This window comes from Camelina sativa, chromosome 2, assembly GCF_000633955.1.
Source record: "Camelina sativa cultivar DH55 chromosome 2, Cs, whole genome shotgun sequence".
NCBI classification, from domain to species: Eukaryota; Viridiplantae; Streptophyta; class Magnoliopsida; order Brassicales; family Brassicaceae; genus Camelina; species Camelina sativa.
This window is the reverse complement of record NC_025686.1, coordinates 273,600-293,872: the sequence shown is the minus strand read 5'-3', so window position 1 is coordinate 293,872 and position 20,273 is coordinate 273,600. Positions and strand designations below refer to the sequence as shown.

The 20,273-nt window shown below is 37.8% G+C and overlaps 2 protein-coding genes across 4 annotated transcripts in view; both read right to left on the bottom strand.

Moving 5' to 3' along the window:
* Positions 1 to 9,625, bottom strand: part of LOC104711955 (mediator of RNA polymerase II transcription subunit 12) — a 10,722-nt gene extending 1,097 nt beyond the window's left edge. Inside the window, exons 1-14 of one of the 3 annotated variants that reach the window (XM_010428740.2) lie at positions 9,247 to 9,625; positions 8,437 to 8,488; positions 8,181 to 8,334; positions 8,041 to 8,100; positions 7,739 to 7,844; positions 7,320 to 7,388; positions 7,157 to 7,210; positions 6,938 to 7,042; positions 6,653 to 6,799; positions 6,224 to 6,568; positions 3,834 to 6,139; positions 1,120 to 3,729; positions 681 to 993; positions 336 to 590 (exon numbers count right to left, since the gene is read on the bottom strand). In XM_010428740.2, coding sequence (XP_010427042.1) covers positions 336 to 590; positions 681 to 993; positions 1,120 to 3,729; positions 3,834 to 6,139; positions 6,224 to 6,568; positions 6,653 to 6,799; positions 6,938 to 7,042; positions 7,157 to 7,210; positions 7,320 to 7,388; positions 7,739 to 7,844; positions 8,041 to 8,100; positions 8,181 to 8,305 — 6,495 coding nt within the window. In that variant the 5' untranslated portion in view covers positions 8,306 to 8,334; positions 8,437 to 8,488; positions 9,247 to 9,625. Of the gene's footprint in view, positions 1 to 6; positions 591 to 680; positions 994 to 1,119; positions 3,730 to 3,833; positions 6,140 to 6,223; positions 6,569 to 6,652; positions 6,800 to 6,937; positions 7,043 to 7,156; positions 7,211 to 7,319; positions 7,389 to 7,738; positions 7,845 to 8,040; positions 8,101 to 8,180; positions 8,489 to 9,246 lie in introns of those variants that run through there. The other 2 variants (XM_019233067.1, XM_019233064.1) reach the window with 2 other exon arrangements.
* On the bottom strand, positions 12,592 to 18,011 carry LOC104711931. The gene is made up of 7 exons (XM_010428712.2): positions 16,533 to 18,011; positions 15,880 to 16,057; positions 15,714 to 15,784; positions 14,281 to 15,628; positions 14,070 to 14,200; positions 13,781 to 13,970; positions 12,592 to 13,693 (listed from the first exon to the last, which is right to left on the bottom strand). Exons 2-7 carry the CDS (start codon positions 16,013 to 16,015, stop codon positions 13,077 to 13,079), a joined length of 2,493 nt encoding a protein of 830 aa, XP_010427014.1. The 5' UTR covers positions 16,016 to 16,057; positions 16,533 to 18,011; the 3' UTR covers positions 12,592 to 13,076.

The following is a 20,273-nucleotide window of genomic DNA, read 5'->3' as shown; positions in this document are numbered from 1 at the left end:
CTTCCTTCTTCATGAGCCCTCAATAAATGATAGTACAGTCTAAGGCACCGAAGATCCAAGCCTTTTGCTCCTTGCTTCTCACTTTTTCAGAGCTCTCTTGATCATCAAAAACAAAAACTATGAAACAGTAGAATGATTCAGCTGTCGTCGTCTACTGAACCAACATAAGTCAGATCAGTCCGTCTGACCCTCACTGCACCTTTCAGCCAACAGGTGGCTCGAAGATTGGCCATGTCACTGCTATTTGAAACGTTGCTGCTTGATAGACCTGAACTTGTCCCATCTTCGAGAAGCGTCCATGGGTCAACCACATCTGTGTTGTCTACTTCTTGTTGTTGAGGTGGTGACAACATTGTCTGCTTCAGCTTCCCTTGCGCTGCTGCAGTTCCAGTTTTCGGTAAGGCAGGGGAGTTTCTTTGAATGGGTCCACCACCACCAGATCCAGAAGGTTGAACAAGTGTGACTGCGGTTGGCGGAACAGAATGAGGCTGGCACGAGAGAGAACAGCGTAGAGAAGAAAAAAGGATGGGCATCGCTGCTTGTATCCGCCATCTAATGGTGTCTGGTAACTGCATCCGCGAAAGCTCATTCTGCATTATTGACAAGAAGGAAAAAAACTTCACAAATCGTATTTTCAGTCGGACAGATTCTAAAGGATTTTAAAAAATATTCTGACAAACCTGTAAGCTCTCTGCTGCATCGCGGTCAAACAAGGTAAAGTCTTTGGATGATTCACTAGAGAGAGGCCTTGGCTTTAGCCAATTTGGCTGGTGATTGCTTAACAGCCCATGGAGTACAAACAGTAACCGGTCAAATAAGACTTCACTAGAGAGATCTGCCATGGCAGAAGGATCTAATGTTGAATCTGTCTCCACCTTTGATGGGTCACTACGAGGAGAGCATACAGCATAATCTTCATAAACAACTCGGCTTCCAAGCAAACGAACTATTGTAGACGCAAGTGCATGTCTTGTGTTCCTAAACGAAGGTTCCCTGGAAAATAAATCGCCATAAAAAAAGATAACTCAGATTGAATTCAGTAACTCGAAAGGAGCCATTTTATATGACGTTTCAACAACTCTGGTTAAACGGAAAAAGAAAATGGAAGAGAGTGAGTACCCGCAGATGACAGGCAGTAATCTTAAAAGAAATTGTAACCGTAAAGACATAGAAGCTCTCAAAGCAACAGGGGAAGGCGGCGGCGCAGTGTCAGTAGTATTGGTTGAGGATCTTCTTGCCATACTAGGGCTGCCACCGCGAAGGCCCTTCCGGGTGCTTCCTTTATTTGATGAAATCTCAGACCCAGAAGAAGCAGTTGCCATGTGCTTGTTGTTTGTTGTACTGCGGTTGGTAACTGAACTTAATTGCTGCTCAATATTGCTAAACTGTCTAACCAACTCATTCACAAAGGTACTGCGAGATTCATCAGAGCTTTGGTCTATGCATGGAAGCACTAGCTGAACAAAAGCCCTCTCAGTTGTAATCCCATAGCCAACAGTGGGACTATTCTCATCCAATGCCCGGGGTAACAATACCTTTTTTGAACCTGACCCTTCCTCGATCACTTCCCCTTCTTCAATAGAAGTAGTTTCCAACTTCCTTTTCTTATCTGCCTTGTTTCCCGTAATAGGATCAGAACTGGAGTTGCTGCACCAACCCCAAGGTTTCCAAAACTGAGGTTTAGTGGGAAGTCCTTTGCTTTCACCTACAATAATCAGTTTTTGTCTGATTGTTTTTCGTCCAAAAAGAACATCTTGGCCTGCTAGAAACCATTCCGCTTGCTTCAACATAGATTCCTCAACCGATCTACCAAAGAGATGAACCACTTCTGAGAAAAGTGGGACCGCGTCAGGTCTAACCAATAACCTTGTGAGGAGGATTTGAATGAAATTTTTCTCATTCTCAGAGGCCTCAGGCTTCTCAGAGGTAGGACAGGAAGATCGTATTGCATCTGCCAAAGGCATATCGTGATTTTCGAGTTTCTCAGTTAGGGCTTGCTCATTTAGAAGCAACCTGAGTTCCACCCACTGCCAGTGAAATTTTGCAGGTTGCAGGCAATCTAATACAGATACAAGCTTGTCCACAAGCTTTGCTCCATTTCCCTGGTGTCGGTTTTTTGCTTCACTAACTCCTTCATGGGAATAACCAGAGGATGGCACCTTACAATCAATAATGGAATTTAAGAAAAGACGCGCTCGAAGAGGAGCAAAGGCCACAGATTTCAAGTGCATATCCAAACCAATCGATTCAAATACCGACGCAAAATCAGCATCTGTGGAATCAGCAACGATCAGTTCATAAAGTCCCTGGGTGTCTCTCAAACACACGTCTCGGAAAGGAAGGTGCTTAATAACATCATGGAAGGCTATTGTCAAAGACTGATAAAGGCGGTGAGTGTCTTCATGGACGCTGGAGTTAGAGTTATTATTCAAAACAAAAGGCCTCCATAGAACAAACGCAATAATTGAATAAGCTGGTGGGAAGACCAATTTCAGCGGAAGCATGCGCTGCATGCGTGATATAGCCACCACGGAAGATTCTCCCACAAGCTCCAAAACCAGCCCTTCCGAAACAGTTTTGCAGTTACCAACAAGGAGTCTGAACCAATGTACATACACTTCAATAGGGCTTTCCACTTTAGACGCTCCCATGGACCTCGCATTGCCATTAGAACTTGATTTTGTACGCCTTACAAACTGAACAAAATCTAGGTACTCCTTTAGTCTCAGCAGACCAACAATCCTTTCAAGGGTTATAACACCATGTGTGATAGAACCTATAACAAGTGCAGATACAGCTGCAGTAAGTTTTGTTGCTCTGCTCGCCGCTATTTTGCTAGTACCATTCGGCATATCATTTGTTGAATTGTTCGCATTTGAATCATAGGATTCAGGAGATAACTGATGCTGACCTCGGGATCCCTTCCCAGGGGAAAAAGCTCCAGCAAGAGCAGTGGAACTTTCTGTTGCAAGTGCTATTTCAAACACTCGGCTTTGACGCTCTCCAAGAGCTTCCTTTAGAAGGCATAGACAGGTTATATGAATTTGCAAAATGTATCGTGCAATATTAGATGAATCGATGCCAGATGGATGAGTCTGATGAATGGTTCCCAAAGAGAAATCTGAAATCCTTGCCATCGAAAGGCCTACACTGTTTATAATTGCAGAAACCGCAGAAGAAACCAAAGTGGGATCACCCTCTTGAGCTGCACCGCCAGTCTGTCTAATGCAGTCCATTAGTCCAACTACAATTTGTTGAGCCACCTGATACCCGTCATCGTTTTTCTCAGCAAGTGAGGCCTTCACAGTACCAGTACCAATGAGTTTTCTGAGATAATTAGTCGCCTCTTCAACATGTCGTTGCACAACGTCTCGCATATTATAACCCACTCTTGAAGGACGTGTACCGCCAATGCTGATTTTTTTACGTATATAGTCATCTGGATTATCAACTCCTGCGGGAACTCCAAGGGGGATCCCATACTCACCATTTCCTGATCGCGTATGATCTAGTTCAGAGAGAAGTCTCTTTTCGCATGTTGCTTTGAAATTGTTATGCCATTCCACAACACTGGGAAGACTTCCATATCTTTTCAAAATATAGCGAGCATAAACTAAGGCTGCTGATCCAGAAATTTTTCCATTACTGGACATAAGTGATGCAGCACGGTTCATCAAAGCTGTCATGGCCTCAGGAACAAGATCTGCTGAAAGTAGAATATTTTCATACCTAAAAGAAATTGATGATACAAACAGATTAAATTTCTAGAAATACATCGACAAAATATATATTACTAATGAATGTTTACTTATTGAACAGGAAGTAAAACCCACCTCCTCAGTGATGATACTAAAATAGCCTCCCCTATCTCACACATGTTGTTTGCAACATTCCTTGGCATAATTAGAAGGTTTCTTCCACCCTGAACGGCAAAACTTGGGCTACTGTTGGCCTTTGGCAACAGCCAAAAAAGAAATTTAACCACTGAAACAAAGTCAAGAGAGATATCCAAGAGAAATAATATAGTAGATAGCTCATCGACCCCAAGCTTCCACCTACTTGTGCTCTTCTCCTCAACTGGAGTACCTCTATTGAACTGCCCAACTTTCACACTGCTCTTTTCGGGCTCTTCAACAAGTTGCCGAACCAGAGTTGTTAGCCAAACTGCAATAGACCGCTTATCAACAAACTGTAGCTGCTTCAAAGATTTTCCAACAGATACAATATCCACAGAGGTAGAAGTTCTAAACACATCAACCACTTTATGATTCTCTCCTTCCACTCCAGGGCCATGATGAGGACAGCTTACTTTATTATCGCAAACATGACTTGTTGAAGCGCCCTGGCTACCTTCAATCCTAGCAGCTTGTAGTTGAGCCAGCGACTGTGTCTTGCGTGCCATCTTCTGCCTACCCCGTGGTACTTGCTTAGTTAACTCTATCTGAGGATCAACCTTCAGCGAAGACTCCAGAGTTTTTAAACCTTTCTTGATCCACCAGTTATCTTCTTCATCTGATGCAATTGGTGAATTCCCTTGATAGCAAGAGCTCTTTTCATCGCTCATTTTTTGTCTTTTTGCTCTTCTACAGTCTTCACACCCTGGTGTAGCTTCTGGTTGGTAAATCTTGCTATACACAGATCCACTTGATCTCTTAACACTACTTTGAAATTCATCTCGCATTGGATTTTTCACACCATATGACATACCTGGAAACTGCAGTAGAGCTGATATACGCTCCTTAAGTTCCCTAATATCCACACTACTCTTGGTATGTTTGTGAGGTCCCTCACTATCGGCCATGGCATTACACGTCCGAAAAACAACAGACGGAAGGGAAGAGGAATTTTTCTTTGACTTCTGATCAGACAGAATTAATTTATTGGAATATTTACCTTTCTTAACAAGTAACTCTCGAAGAAGAAGGCGGCGTTCATTAGAATAAGTTCTCACAGCCTCGGAAAGCTTATCCCCTCCAAAGATCTGAGCTTCCTCTAAGGTTTCATGTACAAAACACCCAGGTAGCTGTTTCAATATGCGATGGTGTCTCATTCTCCTTTCAGGATCAACAGCAGGTTGAATCACATCGATCATCCCACTAACTATAAGTTGTCTCACATATGCTATGGGATTAAAGATTCCAGAACGTATAAGTTCAAATACCAGCAATTGTAAGCGTTTTGCTCCCCCCCTGTGTACCTCATGCTGATCAATCCAACAGACTATGATATCATGTAATGGCCCCGGACTTTCAAATGCATCCATCGGACTGCTAGGTTTAGAAACATTAAGAAAATTGCTGCGACGATTCTTTCCTCTGCGAGCTGCGAATTCTCCACCCAGAATCTTTTGCTTCAGAAGCTGAATGACTAAATACACCTGAGAACAATCTTTTCTGCCAGAGAACTTGATATCTTTAGGCACACCAGCGCGGAAATCTCTAAAATCACATGTCGCCCATTCAATAAGGAAAAAAACGGAGCAAACAAAGGATGTGCTAATAGCGCCAATCCATCTAAGAGATGATCTTAAGCATGGACTCACTTCAGCTATCCAGGTCTCATCAACGGCTCCATTGCAAAGGTCCTCAAAGAGATAACTGTAAGCAGCTCTGATATCTCCATCTGACAAAGCTTTATCCAAGGCCTGAACAGCTTTAGCCACATTATGTTGAGGATAACCAGCGCTAGCTATCTTTGCCAAATCATCTGCACTTCTTTGAATGGTTGAAATGGTATAATCAAAAGAAAGGAACTCAAACCGGGAATCAACTCCTCTTCCTTGAACCTGGGTAGAAATCTCTGCAGAATTACTTTTCAGATTGTCATAAGCCTTTGACGTATAGCTCACATCATTGGGTCCACGTGCTGTTACAGGAGGAGGAAGAGGAAAGCAATCCGAAGCAACAAACGTGTCGGATGCAGCAAGTACCAAGTAGCGAACCATCTCAATTAGCGCAGAGAGAGTATAAGCTCTTCGAGAGTTATCAACAAGATCAGATCCACCAGGAGCAGGTTCCTGAATGAAACGGACAGCAATAGCTACAAGACTCTGTACATATGTCTGAGAGAGAACAATGCTCTCTAAAACACCATACACGATGGGGAGTAGCAACTGCAAAATTTCAAAGACCTCCTTCTCCTGCAGTAAAGCAAAAGGAAAAAAATGACAAAGCCGAAGAAAAGAAAATCTATCTTAGGTCGATCTATTAATCTAACACCATACCTGTAAGAGCCGGAGAACCCAATCAACAATGAGATTAGGAAAAAGAAGCCCTTCGGCATGGTGCCATTGTAGAAGACGCACCATATACCACCATTTAAAATGCAGAGATGTTTCCTCCCCATAAAGGCTTGCTGATGCTGGACTAATCTTTTGCACTGATCCTGTATAAAGCATCTGCGGTGACCTATCTCTAGTTTGCTGAGCAGGAAATGAGCTATTCCGTGACAAAAGTTCATCCAAGAGGTATTGCAAATATTCAATAACATCTTTTGTCCATTGTTCACACCGAGAAGCTTGTGTCTTGTCAGGTGTTCCTGAAGAAATAGCAGCAGGACTAGGTCGCACCTGCACATTATTAGCAAAACTTAATATCGTCCAACAGACTGAGAAACTAATTTGAGATATTACATTAATTGTCCAAAAATGTACCTGATTGAGATAAGTCACTTTTATAAACCAAGTAGCTCTCAATAACGGGACGTTGTTTCTAATAAGGACTTCAAATAAGGTTTTTCTCCTATATCCAGGAATGTTATCAGCCAAACAGCGTAATCTTTTGTGCTGTTGCGATAAACTCTGTGAAAAAATGAGAGCAAGAATGAGTTGAATATTCTTCTTTAAGAACATATGGCAGCTACGAGTGTACGGCAACAAGCATGGATCAAAGGAGCATTAACAAGAAGTTTGGATAAGCATAATGATATGCCAGGGTACCTCGATCCATTTTTTCTTTGTCTCCTCCCCACATGATCTCTGTTCTGGAAATCCAGGCTTACATAGAAGCGAACCAGAGAGAGGCACCCCATAAACTTGACCAGCCTGCCATTTAATTAGGGCGATTATGTATTATAAGTAATATAATTGGGACTGAAACCCTGAATCCTGCACAAAGAGCACAATCTAAATTGAAAAGGAAGAGAATATCTCGATTACCTTGCGCTTGAGTGCACGAGATTCATTGATAGCTCTAAGACACTTTCTGACGGCCTGCGGGATAGAAATTGAATTTTAGTTTCATGTGAAACACAAATGAACTCCAATAGAGATCACATATATAAGGGAGAAAACACTGTCTATATACTCTCTAGTACCGTACCTCTTTGCACTTTAGGACCACAGGCTTCGAGAAAGTATTGACCTGGGACAATATAATCTCTTCGGCTTCCTATAAAGGCCAAAGAGCATAACCTCAATTACAAGAGAATGCGACAAAAACTAGTGGATAAAGGAATTCAAAACGCTTAACATCAAAAAGTATTTTAATTTATGTGGACTTTCTGAGTTGCAAGCATCCTATAAAATTAAATTGAACAAAACATCACTACAATCTATCAAGCTACAGTGAACATTCGGCCTCAGGAAGACATTATTCCTACATTACTGCCGGGGATCTATAGGAAAATAACATAGGCATGGGTCCAAGATAAGATCTTTAAATCTATTGCAAACATGTCACTAATAATTAACAACGATTTTTAAATAGCACAACAAGAAAGCATAACTAAATTCAGTTACCTTAAGTCCATCAACAGTTTCCTTGTATCCAAGTTGAACATACTCTTTGGTCAGATTTTCTTCAGGCGAACTTGATGTTGGAGGATGAAAATCAGGCGGTCCTAATCTGCAACATTTTAGAGAAAAAGTAGAAATCAAGAATGGAACAGAGTCGCCAACTTCATGCATCCAAAGGACTTAGCCTTGCGGAGATAAAAGAGTGAAATCCTAAACTACAAACCCACCAAACCAGTAAAAGTAGGAATCATCTATAATGGGTTTATCCAAAAACTAAACTAGGGATAAGGTCAAAGTGGAATTACCGAGAGTTCAGACCGTCCTTCTCACACTTCAACTTGTAGGGTGTCAATGGAGGTGGCCTCCTGCAGTAAAGAAAGATTTCACACGTCTTCAAATGTATCAACGTATAATGCTAAGTAAGGACTTCTTTCAATAGACATGCCTGGAGTTAAGCGAGTAGTTTCCAATCGAAGAGGAATCAGCTCGTCCTGAGTCCCTAGCGGATGCACCACCTATAGCACTATTATTGACTGCACTAGTGCAGTTGGCAGCATGATACCTTTGCATTTCTCCAAACTATAGCCAGCATACTGGTTCTGACATCAACATACCATAATAAAATCTAAGAAGTAATCCACAATCTAGCACCATAAGAAATTTTTTCACGGACTTCCACTTATATTGCAATTTCTCCTTACAGCATAAAACTTAGCACTGGCGACAGCGCAACCCCATTGATGGAAGTAAACCCTGAAACATAAAATTACCCTTTGGTGTTCAACTTACACTGTATTCATATAAGCGGAGAAGGAAACACTAAATTAACATATAGTCTCGAAACTCAGTTTGTAAATTATTATTTTTTTGCCCTACGAAATTCAGTTGTCTTAAATCATATCACAGATCAGCAGCTCATTACGCTTACTCTAAACTGTCAACTAATTTAAATCGCCTAATACTTTCCACATTCTCTTACAAAATTAAAACCTGAAACTTTCCCTATAACAAACATACATCAACTCAAGTGAAAGTCTGAGCTTCGCATGATACAGATCCCACCTCGAAGACACGTAAGTTACACACACTATGAGGAAGAAGAAGAAGAAGAAGAAGAAGAAAAAAAAGTGACCTTTGAGTAAATGTAAACTAACCCTAATAATAAAGCAACGAAACTAGAAGACAAATGAAATCCTGGAAGTTCAATTCAAGAGAGAATAAATCATGAACAATATTTCTATAAACAAAACAGAATCTGTAATAAATTTACAAACTTTATCGAAGAAGAGTTCACTACGAGTACTCAAATCAAATAGCTACATACAAGAGAGTAAGAAGAACAAATACAGATAGAAGCAAAGAATAAAATCTGCTCAAACTACATCCTTGAGACAAAGCACATGAGCAAAGAAAGCAATCACCTTGATCAAATTACCAAATCGAACTACGACCAAGCATATTAATCCGTACAATAAATATTGAAAACTAGGGTTTCAAAATCGAAAACTAACCAATAGGAAGCTTGAGAAGACCCCACAATCCGGAGTCGAACCAAAGTTAGGGTTTTGACAGCAATTCGACCCTGATGAGACCAAAACTCAAAATAACCCCCGAGATTCGACGAATCAAGGGGAGAGAGATTGGGAACGAAGACAGAATCAAAGCTCCAAGCTTTGAAGAAATTAAGGGTTTCCAAGAAAGGGGAAATCTAGAGGGAGAGAAAGAAACCACAGGGCACAGGAGAAGACAGAAGAAGAAGAAGAAGAAGCCAAAGGAAGAGTCTTGGGCTTAGGGTTAAAGTTTGACTCTTTTTGTCAATCTCTTCTCTTCTGCACTTTTGGTGTAATGACGATGACGACGACGAATGCTCTCTCCTCTCTGCTTTTTTTTTTTTTTNGGGGAGAGAGATTGGAAACGAAGACAGAATCAAAGCTCCAAGCTTTGAAGAAATTAAGGGTTTCCAAGAAAGGGGAAATCTAGAGGGAGAGAAAGAAACCAAAGGGCACACGAGAAGAAAGAAGAAGAAGCCAAAGGAAGAGTCTTGGGCTTGGGGTTAAAGTTTGACTCTTTTTCAATCTCTTCTCTTCTGCACTTTTGGTGTAACGACGATGACGACGACGAATGCTCTCTCCTCTCCTCTCTGCTTTTTGTAAAAATTCCTCTTTGGAGATTTTGTTGATTCCGTAAATTGGGATGTGGAAACTGTTTTCGTGTGCTCTTCGGAGGTAAGAAAGAACCAAACACCAAAAGAAAAAAGAAGAATCAAATAGAAGCAAGCAAACCAACAAACTCTCTTCCGATTGATCGATCGAATTCGATCTAACACACACTGTTCTGGTAAGAAAATCTTAACCTTTTCTGGTTTATATTCCCGATTTTGTCCTTGCGTTTTCTTCCCTACCTCCCTAGGGGCTTTATGGGTAAAATTGTATTTTTAATTTTATTTTTTTTATTATTATGAGAATTGTGTAGGTTTTTGACATGATATATTATGGTGGATGGATGCAATGCAACAAGGGTTCTCAACCCATTTTTATTTCCTTTTTGGGATTTTCAATCTCCTCCTAGCTAGGGCATGTTTTTGTGTATGGACTGTTCTTACTTTTTTTTTTTGAAACTAACGTTAAATTATATTCAAAAGAAAAATAAAACGTTTTTACAACCTTTACAGTACTTTTCGAATGCAAATAGCTTAGAAAAAAAATAATTAAGACCATAGTCTAAACTCTAGATTGTAGCCACAACTGAAAAGTTTCATCATATTTCCGATCACATTTTTTATAGCATTTCGAATTCAAAACTGTGAATCTGATCAATGTTTCCCTGGATCGATTGTAAAAGTATTGTTTTTTAAAAAAGTGTTTTTGGCAACAGTTTAAAAACCCATTAATCAACAATAACATGCGATATTCGAGTTTCGATATTTCTTTTTATTGTAACAGTACAATCAATACTAGTGCAAATCAATTTTAAATGGTTTATAAGTTTTCTTCACTAAAAAAATAGTGTTGAATATCTTCTTTTCTGTTTTTATAGTTGTAAGTATAAAGATTAACTTCATGTTAAACAAAACATTTGTCGTTTTCAAATTTATGTTACCGTTGTATTTTTTTTGTCAACAAAGTACAAGATCAGCTCAAACAAGCCAATTAGAAGGGAAATCGGTATGTTACCGTTGTTATTATTTATTACTTTCATTCATTTGTTATTCAAATTTAGGGGTGGGCATTAAACTGAACCAAACCAAACCCAATCCTACACTCCAACCATTTGGTTATGTTTCTCCTCAACCCAAATAGTTTGGTTCGGTTCGGTTTAACCAATTGTGTTTCTTAAATGAATTAATAATATTATTAAAATTATAAATATGTGATCTTACCTATTACCACTTACATTTGGTTTCTGTTTTACTTTATTTTAACTTTTCTAATAAAATTAACTAAATATAAATATAGATTTAATTATATTTTATTTTATAATTTTATTAGATTTAATTATACCTAATATTAAATATAATTAAATCTATATTTATATTTAGTTATAAATATAGATTTAAATATTTAATTATAGTTAATTATTTTGATTTTTCTAGCTTTCTAATTTTACTTGATTAAATTAACTATTATAAAACCATAATCAATTTTATTTTGTTACATTATTTGATTTTTAAATCAAATTAAAACCAAACCGAACCAAACATAAACCAACCCGAACACAAACCAAACCAAACTAATTTCTGTTGAGTTTGGTTAGAGTTTTACCAAAACCGAATAAACCGAACCAAACCAAACTCAAACCGAACCCGAACTTAAATTGAAATGCCCACCCCTATTCAAATTGAAGAACGTGAAAGTAATACTTCCTCTGTTTCACATAAAGTGTCATTTTGTATTTTTCATAGTCTTTAAAATTAAGTTTTCTTTTTCTTCCAAATATTTGAGCTTATTAATTAAAAAAATATAAATATTTTTAGTGTATTTATAAAGGATTAAAATTAAAATTACAATTTTTTCCAAAAAAAATTACATAGTTTTTTTAATTTATATGAATTATGTCAAAATGACACTTTTTGTTAAACAGAGAAGTAACAACCATAATTTAAGGTGGAATAATTTTATTTTCATTGGTTAACTCGTTATGTTAATCCAAAAACTAACTCACTGGATGATATAATCATTCCAAAGATAAATCTCGTATCACAAGATAACTTAACCAAAGGATAGTATTCTAAAACAAGAACATATGAGTAAGTGAAAATGTTGATTGATGTCCAAAGAAAAGAAAAAAGTGACAATGTTGATTGTTGCATTATATGATCCAGTTATGTTATTATATAGTTTTATATATTTTCTTATTACCAACAAAATGAAATTAGTTTCATAACTATTGAAATAAATATATTAATATTAAAGATTTATAAATTCTTATAAAAGTATACATTTTATTACTTATTAGGTTGTGTATATATATAACTCCTTCAGTTTTGTTAATTGTTTTAGAATCCATCTTTATCAGGTGTACTATCTATTGTGTCCACATAACCATATCCTATCAAAAAAAAATGTTATTCACTAAGTAGGGCATAAAGTGCAGCAACTACAAACATTATCCAAAACTTTTATATATATGAATATGATCCAATAGTTTCATTTCTCCATTGAGTTAAACTCTAGATACAGATTCGTGACTGTTTCTTTCCTCTTTCGTATTAAAAACTCCATTGATCTTTATCGTCTCCTGTTATCAACCCACCAATCTTAGATTACACAATTTACAACACTTTTTACTTCTAGTTTTTTATATACCGTGTCCCTGTTATCAACTCACCAATCTTAAATCTTTTCAATTTTCATAAGTAAAAATAAAAATAGTTTAAAATTATCACCAGGTCATAATACTCCTAATCCATAATACATTGTATGTCAGATTCTGAAAATATTACACACAAATAATAATCAATGAAACCGACTTAAAACAAACACTATCACATCTCTCTCGATCTTCTTCACACACAAACACTCTCTAAAATAAATAAAAATCTTTTCCTATAAAAATATCCTAAAAGAAGACTGTCTTTGAAAGTGATTCTCTATGATGACCCCACCACTAACAGTTTCTGGTCTGGTCTTGAAAGGATCTTATTTCCTCCCTCTCCCTTTCAGTAGTTTTAATCAGACAGGAACTCTGTGAGGTTATTGTCTGAGTAATACAAAGTATCTACATGGTTCTGTGCTAGAATATTAGCAATGGTGACTGTGAGGCTATGTTCAGAGCTTGCAGCTGTCTCAACAATGGCTTTTTCTTGAAGAAGAGTATTGGGAGATGTAAGTTTTCACGACCTTTATAGAATAAGGATGCTCTCATCGATTTCCAACTCAGGTGGAACCAGAGAGTGCTCAGTGTTGTTGAGAGAGTTGAGAGTGAGCTCTTCGAGTAACTCGTCGAGAATCAGTTCACTAGTTTCAAAGCCAATGCAGTCAATGTCACATCTGATGTCTAACCAGTTTCCAGCTCTAGCCATATCTTTTCTAACTATCTGATCCAAGGCGTGAGGGAGTGGCAATGGCATGAGATGCCAGTAAACCGCTTCTTGCACTTCGTGAATGATGCTTTTGACGGTAGAGAAGACTCGGGTTCTAGGTGAAACAAACGAAGTCCATGGTGGACAACAGCATAACTCCATGAGAGCTTCATTGATGCAGTCAAAGAGGAGCTCATGGTCAGGACAAAGCTGATTTGGACAGAATGGTATATTGCTGATAAGTGCCGGTTCAAGAAGCTGGTCAGAGAATTGGGCCTTCAGATAGAGCTCTTTGAAGTCTGATTCCACTGCGTCCAAGACAGCTTTTACATACTCAAACACCAATTCTTTGTCACTTGTGACAGAATTCTCTCGGTTTATAGTTGTAGGATTTTTTTCATCGAAGTGGATACACCAAGGTTGCACCTCTGCTTCACCTGAGTTGTAAAGATGAGTCAATAATAAAGAACTAAGTACTACAATCCAAGTCTAGTAGTAGATGCTGGGATCATTTTTTCACATACCCGACTGAGATCTCATTTTTGCTGGGCTTATATCATCTTCAACGAAGAGTGGCTCAAGAACTGATATTGGGCTTGACCACTCCGGAGAATCAGTATTAGCAGATTTGCATTCCTCAGTTTTAGCTAAACAGTGAGACGGTGAGGCCACAGAGGAAGACAGTGGTGGTTGTTGGCTCTCTTCATGAGAGGTCTGTAGTAACAACGAAGCAGCAAAACCTATTTAAGTCTTCCACCATTTCAAAGTGCATACAAAAAGATATTATTATAGTGCTGGATCAAAATGACTTGCCTGTTTTGAGATTATACCGTCTCTCTGTTCATCATGAGCTTCAACTTTGGATACGTCACCATCCAGTGTAGAGCTTGTTTCCTCTGGGACTTCATCTACCTCATTTAGAATCATTACGTTATCTTCAGAACCTGGAAGATAGGCCAGTTATAAAATTAACTATTGTTTTTCAAAAACAGTGAGCCTTACTATGAGACCGAAATATTATTACCTGCAGAAGAGATTTTATCTTCGTTAGCAGTTTCATCCTCCATGTCAACAATTTTATTAGGAGCTTCACTTGCGGTTGGTTGGATAGAATCTTCAGGTTCTTTGCTTAGATTGCAGGCCTGAATATCAGCATTATCCTCTGGTTGGCTTGGATGAGTTTCTTTCTTGATGTTCACAAGATTTGTGAAATCTGCTGAAGCAGACTTTTTGTGAGTAGCTGAGCTCTTCTCCCATCTTCTTCCGGGGCTGTTTAGAGGAGACAAGTACTCAGGAAAGGAGAGTATTCTCCCTAGGCTTCTTTGAACCTGTCTGCTCGTTGACTTCGAATCAAGATCTCCATCGTTTAACATCTCAGAAAGATGTTTCTTGGCTTCTGTGTAAATGTTAGATAACCTTTTCTTTTTATCATCTTCATTATGAGATTTCTTCTGAGACGTTGAAGGCTTTGCCATCCGCTCGAGAAAGAAATGATCTTTAGTTTTCGGAAACCCTTCCCCAAACCCCCCAGCCGGCTGCTCCTTTTTGATTGCATGTTTCAGCTTCCTCTTGATCTCAGAAAGAAAGAAATGTGAACTGTTTCTCTCGTTCTGCAATTTGTTTCTCATCAGATGAGAATCAGGTGATGAACCACGGCTATTTCCTGTGTCTGGACTTGAAAAGCTTGCTGATCTTGGCTTCAAAATGAAAATACGGTCTGAAGCTTCACATTCTTCTTGTGGTGTATCCTTCTTTCTAAAAAAGCTAGACCATTTCTTTTCAGCAATAGAAGATTGTTCTGACTGCAACATGCCCAAGCTCTCTGATCCTTTCTCCCTTGGCACAAGTATCTCAGGATCTTGCAAGAGTTTGAGAAACAATTCCTCATCCGATCCCAGGATCTGAAACACTTCCATCAAATCCTTGGATGTGAGGATTTCACTATTTCCTCTGGGACGGTTCCCATGTAAAAGCTTCTGACTGATTAAAAACTTGACCAACTCCCTCAGTTTTTCTTTATAATCTTCGTCTTTCTTTGCACGGCTTGTACTTCTGCGATGAATCTCAGAATAGAACTCTTCAATCATATTATCAATGTCAACACTACTTGCAGACCTATGGTTCCTGCGTTGAACTTGAGGCTCTTCACTGTCAATTAGATGGCTAAAATTATCGCAGCTTTGCTTGCGGGTCTTGTTTTTTCTCCTCTGGTTTTTCCTTCTTCTTCCTTCGAGTTCAGAGTCTGACAACTGTCCTGCTTCAGCATTCTCCATCTGCTTCTTGATTTCCTTGTCAATGGATAACTCTTCTGCTATGAGTTTCTTTACACTTGGCTTTATAATGGTTATCGTTATATTGCGTTCTTCACCACCCTTTTAACAGTTCAAGGAACAACTAAAATTAATCCACAGGAAAAAGATAGTTAAGGATGTTTCCATGGTAAGTTTAAAAGCTTACATTGGTTTCTTGAGCATCCTTTTGGCGGCTTTTGGATCTGTCAAGCTCATTGTTCCTAGGACTTCCAGCAGCTGGAACAATCAACATAACAATTAACAAAAAGAAGTCGATCTTTCCCGAGTAATTCCAAACCAAAGATACCAGAGAGAGAGATGAGGGTTGTTACCATGTTTTTGGTCGAGAAGCAGCTTGTGAGCCAGTGGTCCATGGCGGAAGTTAAACATATTCATAAACCCCCACATGCACCCTAACTGACCCCTCTCCTGTCGAGCAGCTGCACGACGTTGTGTTTTCTTCGCCATGACTTCCTAATCTTTCTCTAACCAGATGTGTCTTAAGAAATGCTGAAGAAGAACAAAGAAAACTATAAAGCATCCAAACAAAAACTATGAGAGACAACTGTAAAATACAGAGTTTCAGAAATAGAAATTACAAATCCGGTAAATTTCTCCCTATGGATAAGTAGTAATACTTAAACAATCTAAGATCCTTGAGAAACAAACAACAAGAAACAAGGTTTAGAAAAATTTCCACAATTAGACTTACTTAACCTTTCTAAACACTGCAATGGAATTCTTAAGAAACAAATTAAAGATGAGAACTAAGAAGTAAAGGATCCTCTACCAGTTCCCCAATCCAAAGCAAACTCCTTTTACAATCTACTAATTTGCTTACTACTTGTTCAACTAATATTAGGCAAAAATTTAAGGAGAGTAAGAAGAAGAGAAAGCTTGTTTGATATAGAGAAAAGACTTATGGAGCAAATCAGATACCTTTCCCTATTGGAAAAAGACAGGAGAGGAAAGTACAAGAAAGTACCTTAGATTCTTCTCAACTCCTTAAAAATTCCAAACTTCATTGAAGGGCAACAGCGATCGTAGCTGGAATTTTCATCTGGTTTGCTGCTTACGTTTGAGCAAAGCCATCTCTATTATAAAAATAAATAAAAAAGTGTTGCAAGTTGCAGCACCAAGAAGTACTTGTCGTCAAAACTACAAGTTCCCAAAACTGTTTCTTTTGATGGCAAAGATTTTTAAGTTTTCTCCTCAACCAAGCAGCCTTTTGATCGCCGGACAAAACGGGTCAGAAGAAGAAGAAGAAAAAAATTGGGGATTTCTTTGAAGCCAAGGCGAGAGAGAAGAAGATTAAGCAAATGATAGCTTCAGAGAAATCAATTTGTCAAGTTTTTTTTTCAATTATAAAACTTGAAACAGAGGACAAAGCTTAGCGTATCTTTGATAATCCAATGTTCCAACCACATTGTTCATCTGACAACTTTTGCAGGTTTTGTCGACAGAAAGGAAAAGAACCAAGCTTTCGTAATCATACCGTCAGATCAACAAAAGGGGAAGAAACAACAACAAAAAAAGGAAAAAGCTTTTGATGATCACACGATCCAAAAAAAAAACTAAAGCTTTCAATTTCCCCGGTTGATGAACAAACAACCACCCAACGGAAGAAAACAGAGAAAAGAGGAATCACAGAATTGTTCAACTGTTCAACATTCAAATACAATTAAAAAAGGAGAAAAAAAAAGAGATATTTTTTTCTATTCTCTGTTTTTGTTGGTGTTGGTGGGCATCTTTTGACAAACAAGGAGAGGATCAAAGGGGAAAGACAAATATTAAAAAATAAATAAAAGTGTCTTCTTATCTATCAATGACCGACAGAACCATTAGTTTTCATGGAGGATTCTCAATTGAAAGAAAAAAGTGAGAGAGAGAGAGAGAGAGAGAGAAACAAGTGAAAAAGGTGGAAGCTTTATGCCAATTTGACAACCACCACAACGTCGTGGCCTTGGCTCCAAATGAAAGAAGAGCACAGTTGGAAAAAAATACACTTTCAAATTGGGCCCATAATCTTCTCTATTCCTTACTACAGGAGCAGATGAGAGAGAGAAAGAAAGAGAGAAGCTTTACATAGAAGAAAAGTATTTTGCAGAGATTTTTTCAACAGCCTTCATCATTAGCCTCACCACCGTTAAATAATTATTGATCTCTCTCTCTCTTTCTTCTCAAAGCTCTGAATTTGAGACATGGCAGTGACGAGGATTCTTGTCTCCGACCGAGATGATGATAGGCACTGCTGAGACCTAAAGCCAATGCCAAAGCCGTGTGCAGGGGTTGATTGGATTGAAAGTGAAAAGATTAGGGGTCATACTGTAACTATCAAGAGAATAGAAGGTTGAAATAGATAAATTATAAATAAATAAAATTAGTGAAAAGAAGGAAGTGGGCGCGGGCAAAGGAGGCGACGTAAATGGAGAACACGTAAGTAACATTCGAGAGAGATTACACCAACCAAATATGCGATGCGATTAAAACTTTTCATTTGACCAAGTCATTAATCTCTTAACGACGACGTTGTATTGTATGTATGTCTTGTCATTCTCCTCCTCCAAGCCAAAAACGATGTTTTAAATGTTTTTTTTTTTGTTGTGTGACCTGTCACTTGTGCATCTGTTGATCACCACCACGAAGACGGTCGCAATTTCTGTTCAGAATCGTCTCTAATATCTCAATCTCTAATTTGAATTGCACACAAAACAATATGATCAAATAGTACGACTTAAAAGAGCTATATTAAAGTATTGAACACACAAATAGAACTTTAAGACTATTTCTTTGAATCCAATCAAACAGAGAATAAATGAAAATTAGGACTCGTATATAAAAGTTTCAGTTAAGCAAAATTGTATGTGGGGTTTGTTATTAAAGCCGAGCACTTTATTTTTCGGAAAAATGCCAAAAAAAAACCGAAGTTATTTTTATTTGGACTTTTAATACCCAATGGTTTTGGATTGGAATAAAAATACATCAAATAATAAAAACGTATCATTTAAAATCCAAAATAATAATCATTGTTATTTTCATACCCACGATTTTTCAACAAAATCAAAATTCCTATTTTACCCCAGTTATCTAATTAATTATTATTTTTTAATATTAATTTTTTTGGTTTTCTGTAAACCATATTAAACCGATAGTAAATCCCGGTTATCTATTTATTTTTGTCTTTCTTCCTCCTCTCTCTCAAAATTTCGATATCTAAGGAGAAAAAACAGAGATCTGCCTTTACACTAGTAATCATTTGAACCCAATATCTCAAGTTTCAATTTTAACAATAAGAGAAAATGCAAACAAAAATTAAGCTTTGTAATCTTCTTAGCAATGCGGTGGTTGTGCGGTGGTCGACGGATCGCTACCCAGCTTGAGATTCACGGCGCCGCTATTAATGACCCTTTGTGGAGTGTTGTTTCTCTCACCAAGAATCTGAACTCTATCAGAAACATTAGATTTGCATATGGGAATAGTTCTTCACGATTCATGATCACGCGCCGGTCGGTTACTAATGCAAATTTGTGCGTCGATCGCTCAATTCCTCGCATGGGTTTCATTACTTGTACTATTACCGACGGTGGGCTCTTCTTCTTCTTCAAAATCTCTCCTCAATTGTCAACCTTTATTAGGTCAACAGCTTGTAAACCCTAGTCGCCGCCACGTTGATCTCCTCAGAGCTATGTCTTCCGTCAATGATCTCATTTCCGACGACAAGCTTTGGGTCCTTTCTTCCTCCAAAGATGTATCTCCACCCATCTATGTCTTTCTACAGTGCCGCGAAGATCTTTCTGTTTCCCATTGTCGCCGTTGCTTCAACGAAAGCAGAGTGGAGCTCGAGAGAAAATGTTCCGGTTCGGCTGGTCGAGTCTACAGTGATGAATGCTTCTTACGGTTTGATGATCGAGATTTCTCTGAGGAATTATCCAAGAAAAGCTTAAATGATTACGCAGATCTCTGTTCTTTTTCCCCTTAGATATCGAAATTTTGAGAGAGGAGGAAGAAAGACAAAAATAAATAGATAACCGGGATTTACTACCGGTTTAATATGGTTTATAGAAAACCAAAAAAAATAATATTAAAAATAATAATTAATTAGATAACCAGGGTAAAATGGGAATTTTGATTTTGTTGAAAAATCGTGGGTATGAAAATAACAATGATTATTATTTTGGATTTTAAATGACACGTTTTTATTATTTGGTGTATTTTTATTCCAATCCAAAACTATTGGGTATTAAACGTCCAAATAAAAATAACTTCGGGTTTTTTTTAGCATTTTTCCCCTTTATCTTTATGTATGGACCAACGAAAATAAATTAGCCCACATTGTCTGATTCATCGATGGCATCGCAATAGTCTAAAACCATATATCTTATATAATATGAGAAGGTTTTTTCAGCTTTTGCTAAGGAGATGACATTTGGCATCTTATCTATTTAACACGTGTCTTCTTTTGTTGTTTAGATTTAATTAACTAAATTTATTTGTACTTTGGACCTAAGTAACTATTGGCCCATAAAAAAAAACAACAAAAAAACTCTCAATATTTCCTTTTCTCTTTTTTCAATAAAAACCATTTGTAGGCCTCTACTAATTTAAAACCACCATTTATATATATATATATATATATAGATATATAATATGAGAAGGTTTTTTCAGCTTTTGCTAAGGAGATGACATTTGGCATCTTATCTATTTAACACGTGTCTTCTTTTGTTGT

Coding starts and splice junctions, on each gene's coding strand:
- LOC104711931 (XM_010428712.2), bottom strand. CDS start 16,015: ATGGCGAAGAAAACACAACGTCGTGCAGCTGCTCGACAGGAGAGGGGT. Junction 13,971..14,069: donor ACGGTATAATCTCAAAACAG/GCAAGTCATTTT, acceptor TTGTTACTACAG/ACCTCTCATGAAGAGAGCCA. Junction 13,694..13,780: donor AAAAATGAGATCTCAGTCGG/GTATGTGAAAAA, acceptor TTTACAACTCAG/GTGAAGCAGAGGTGCAACCT.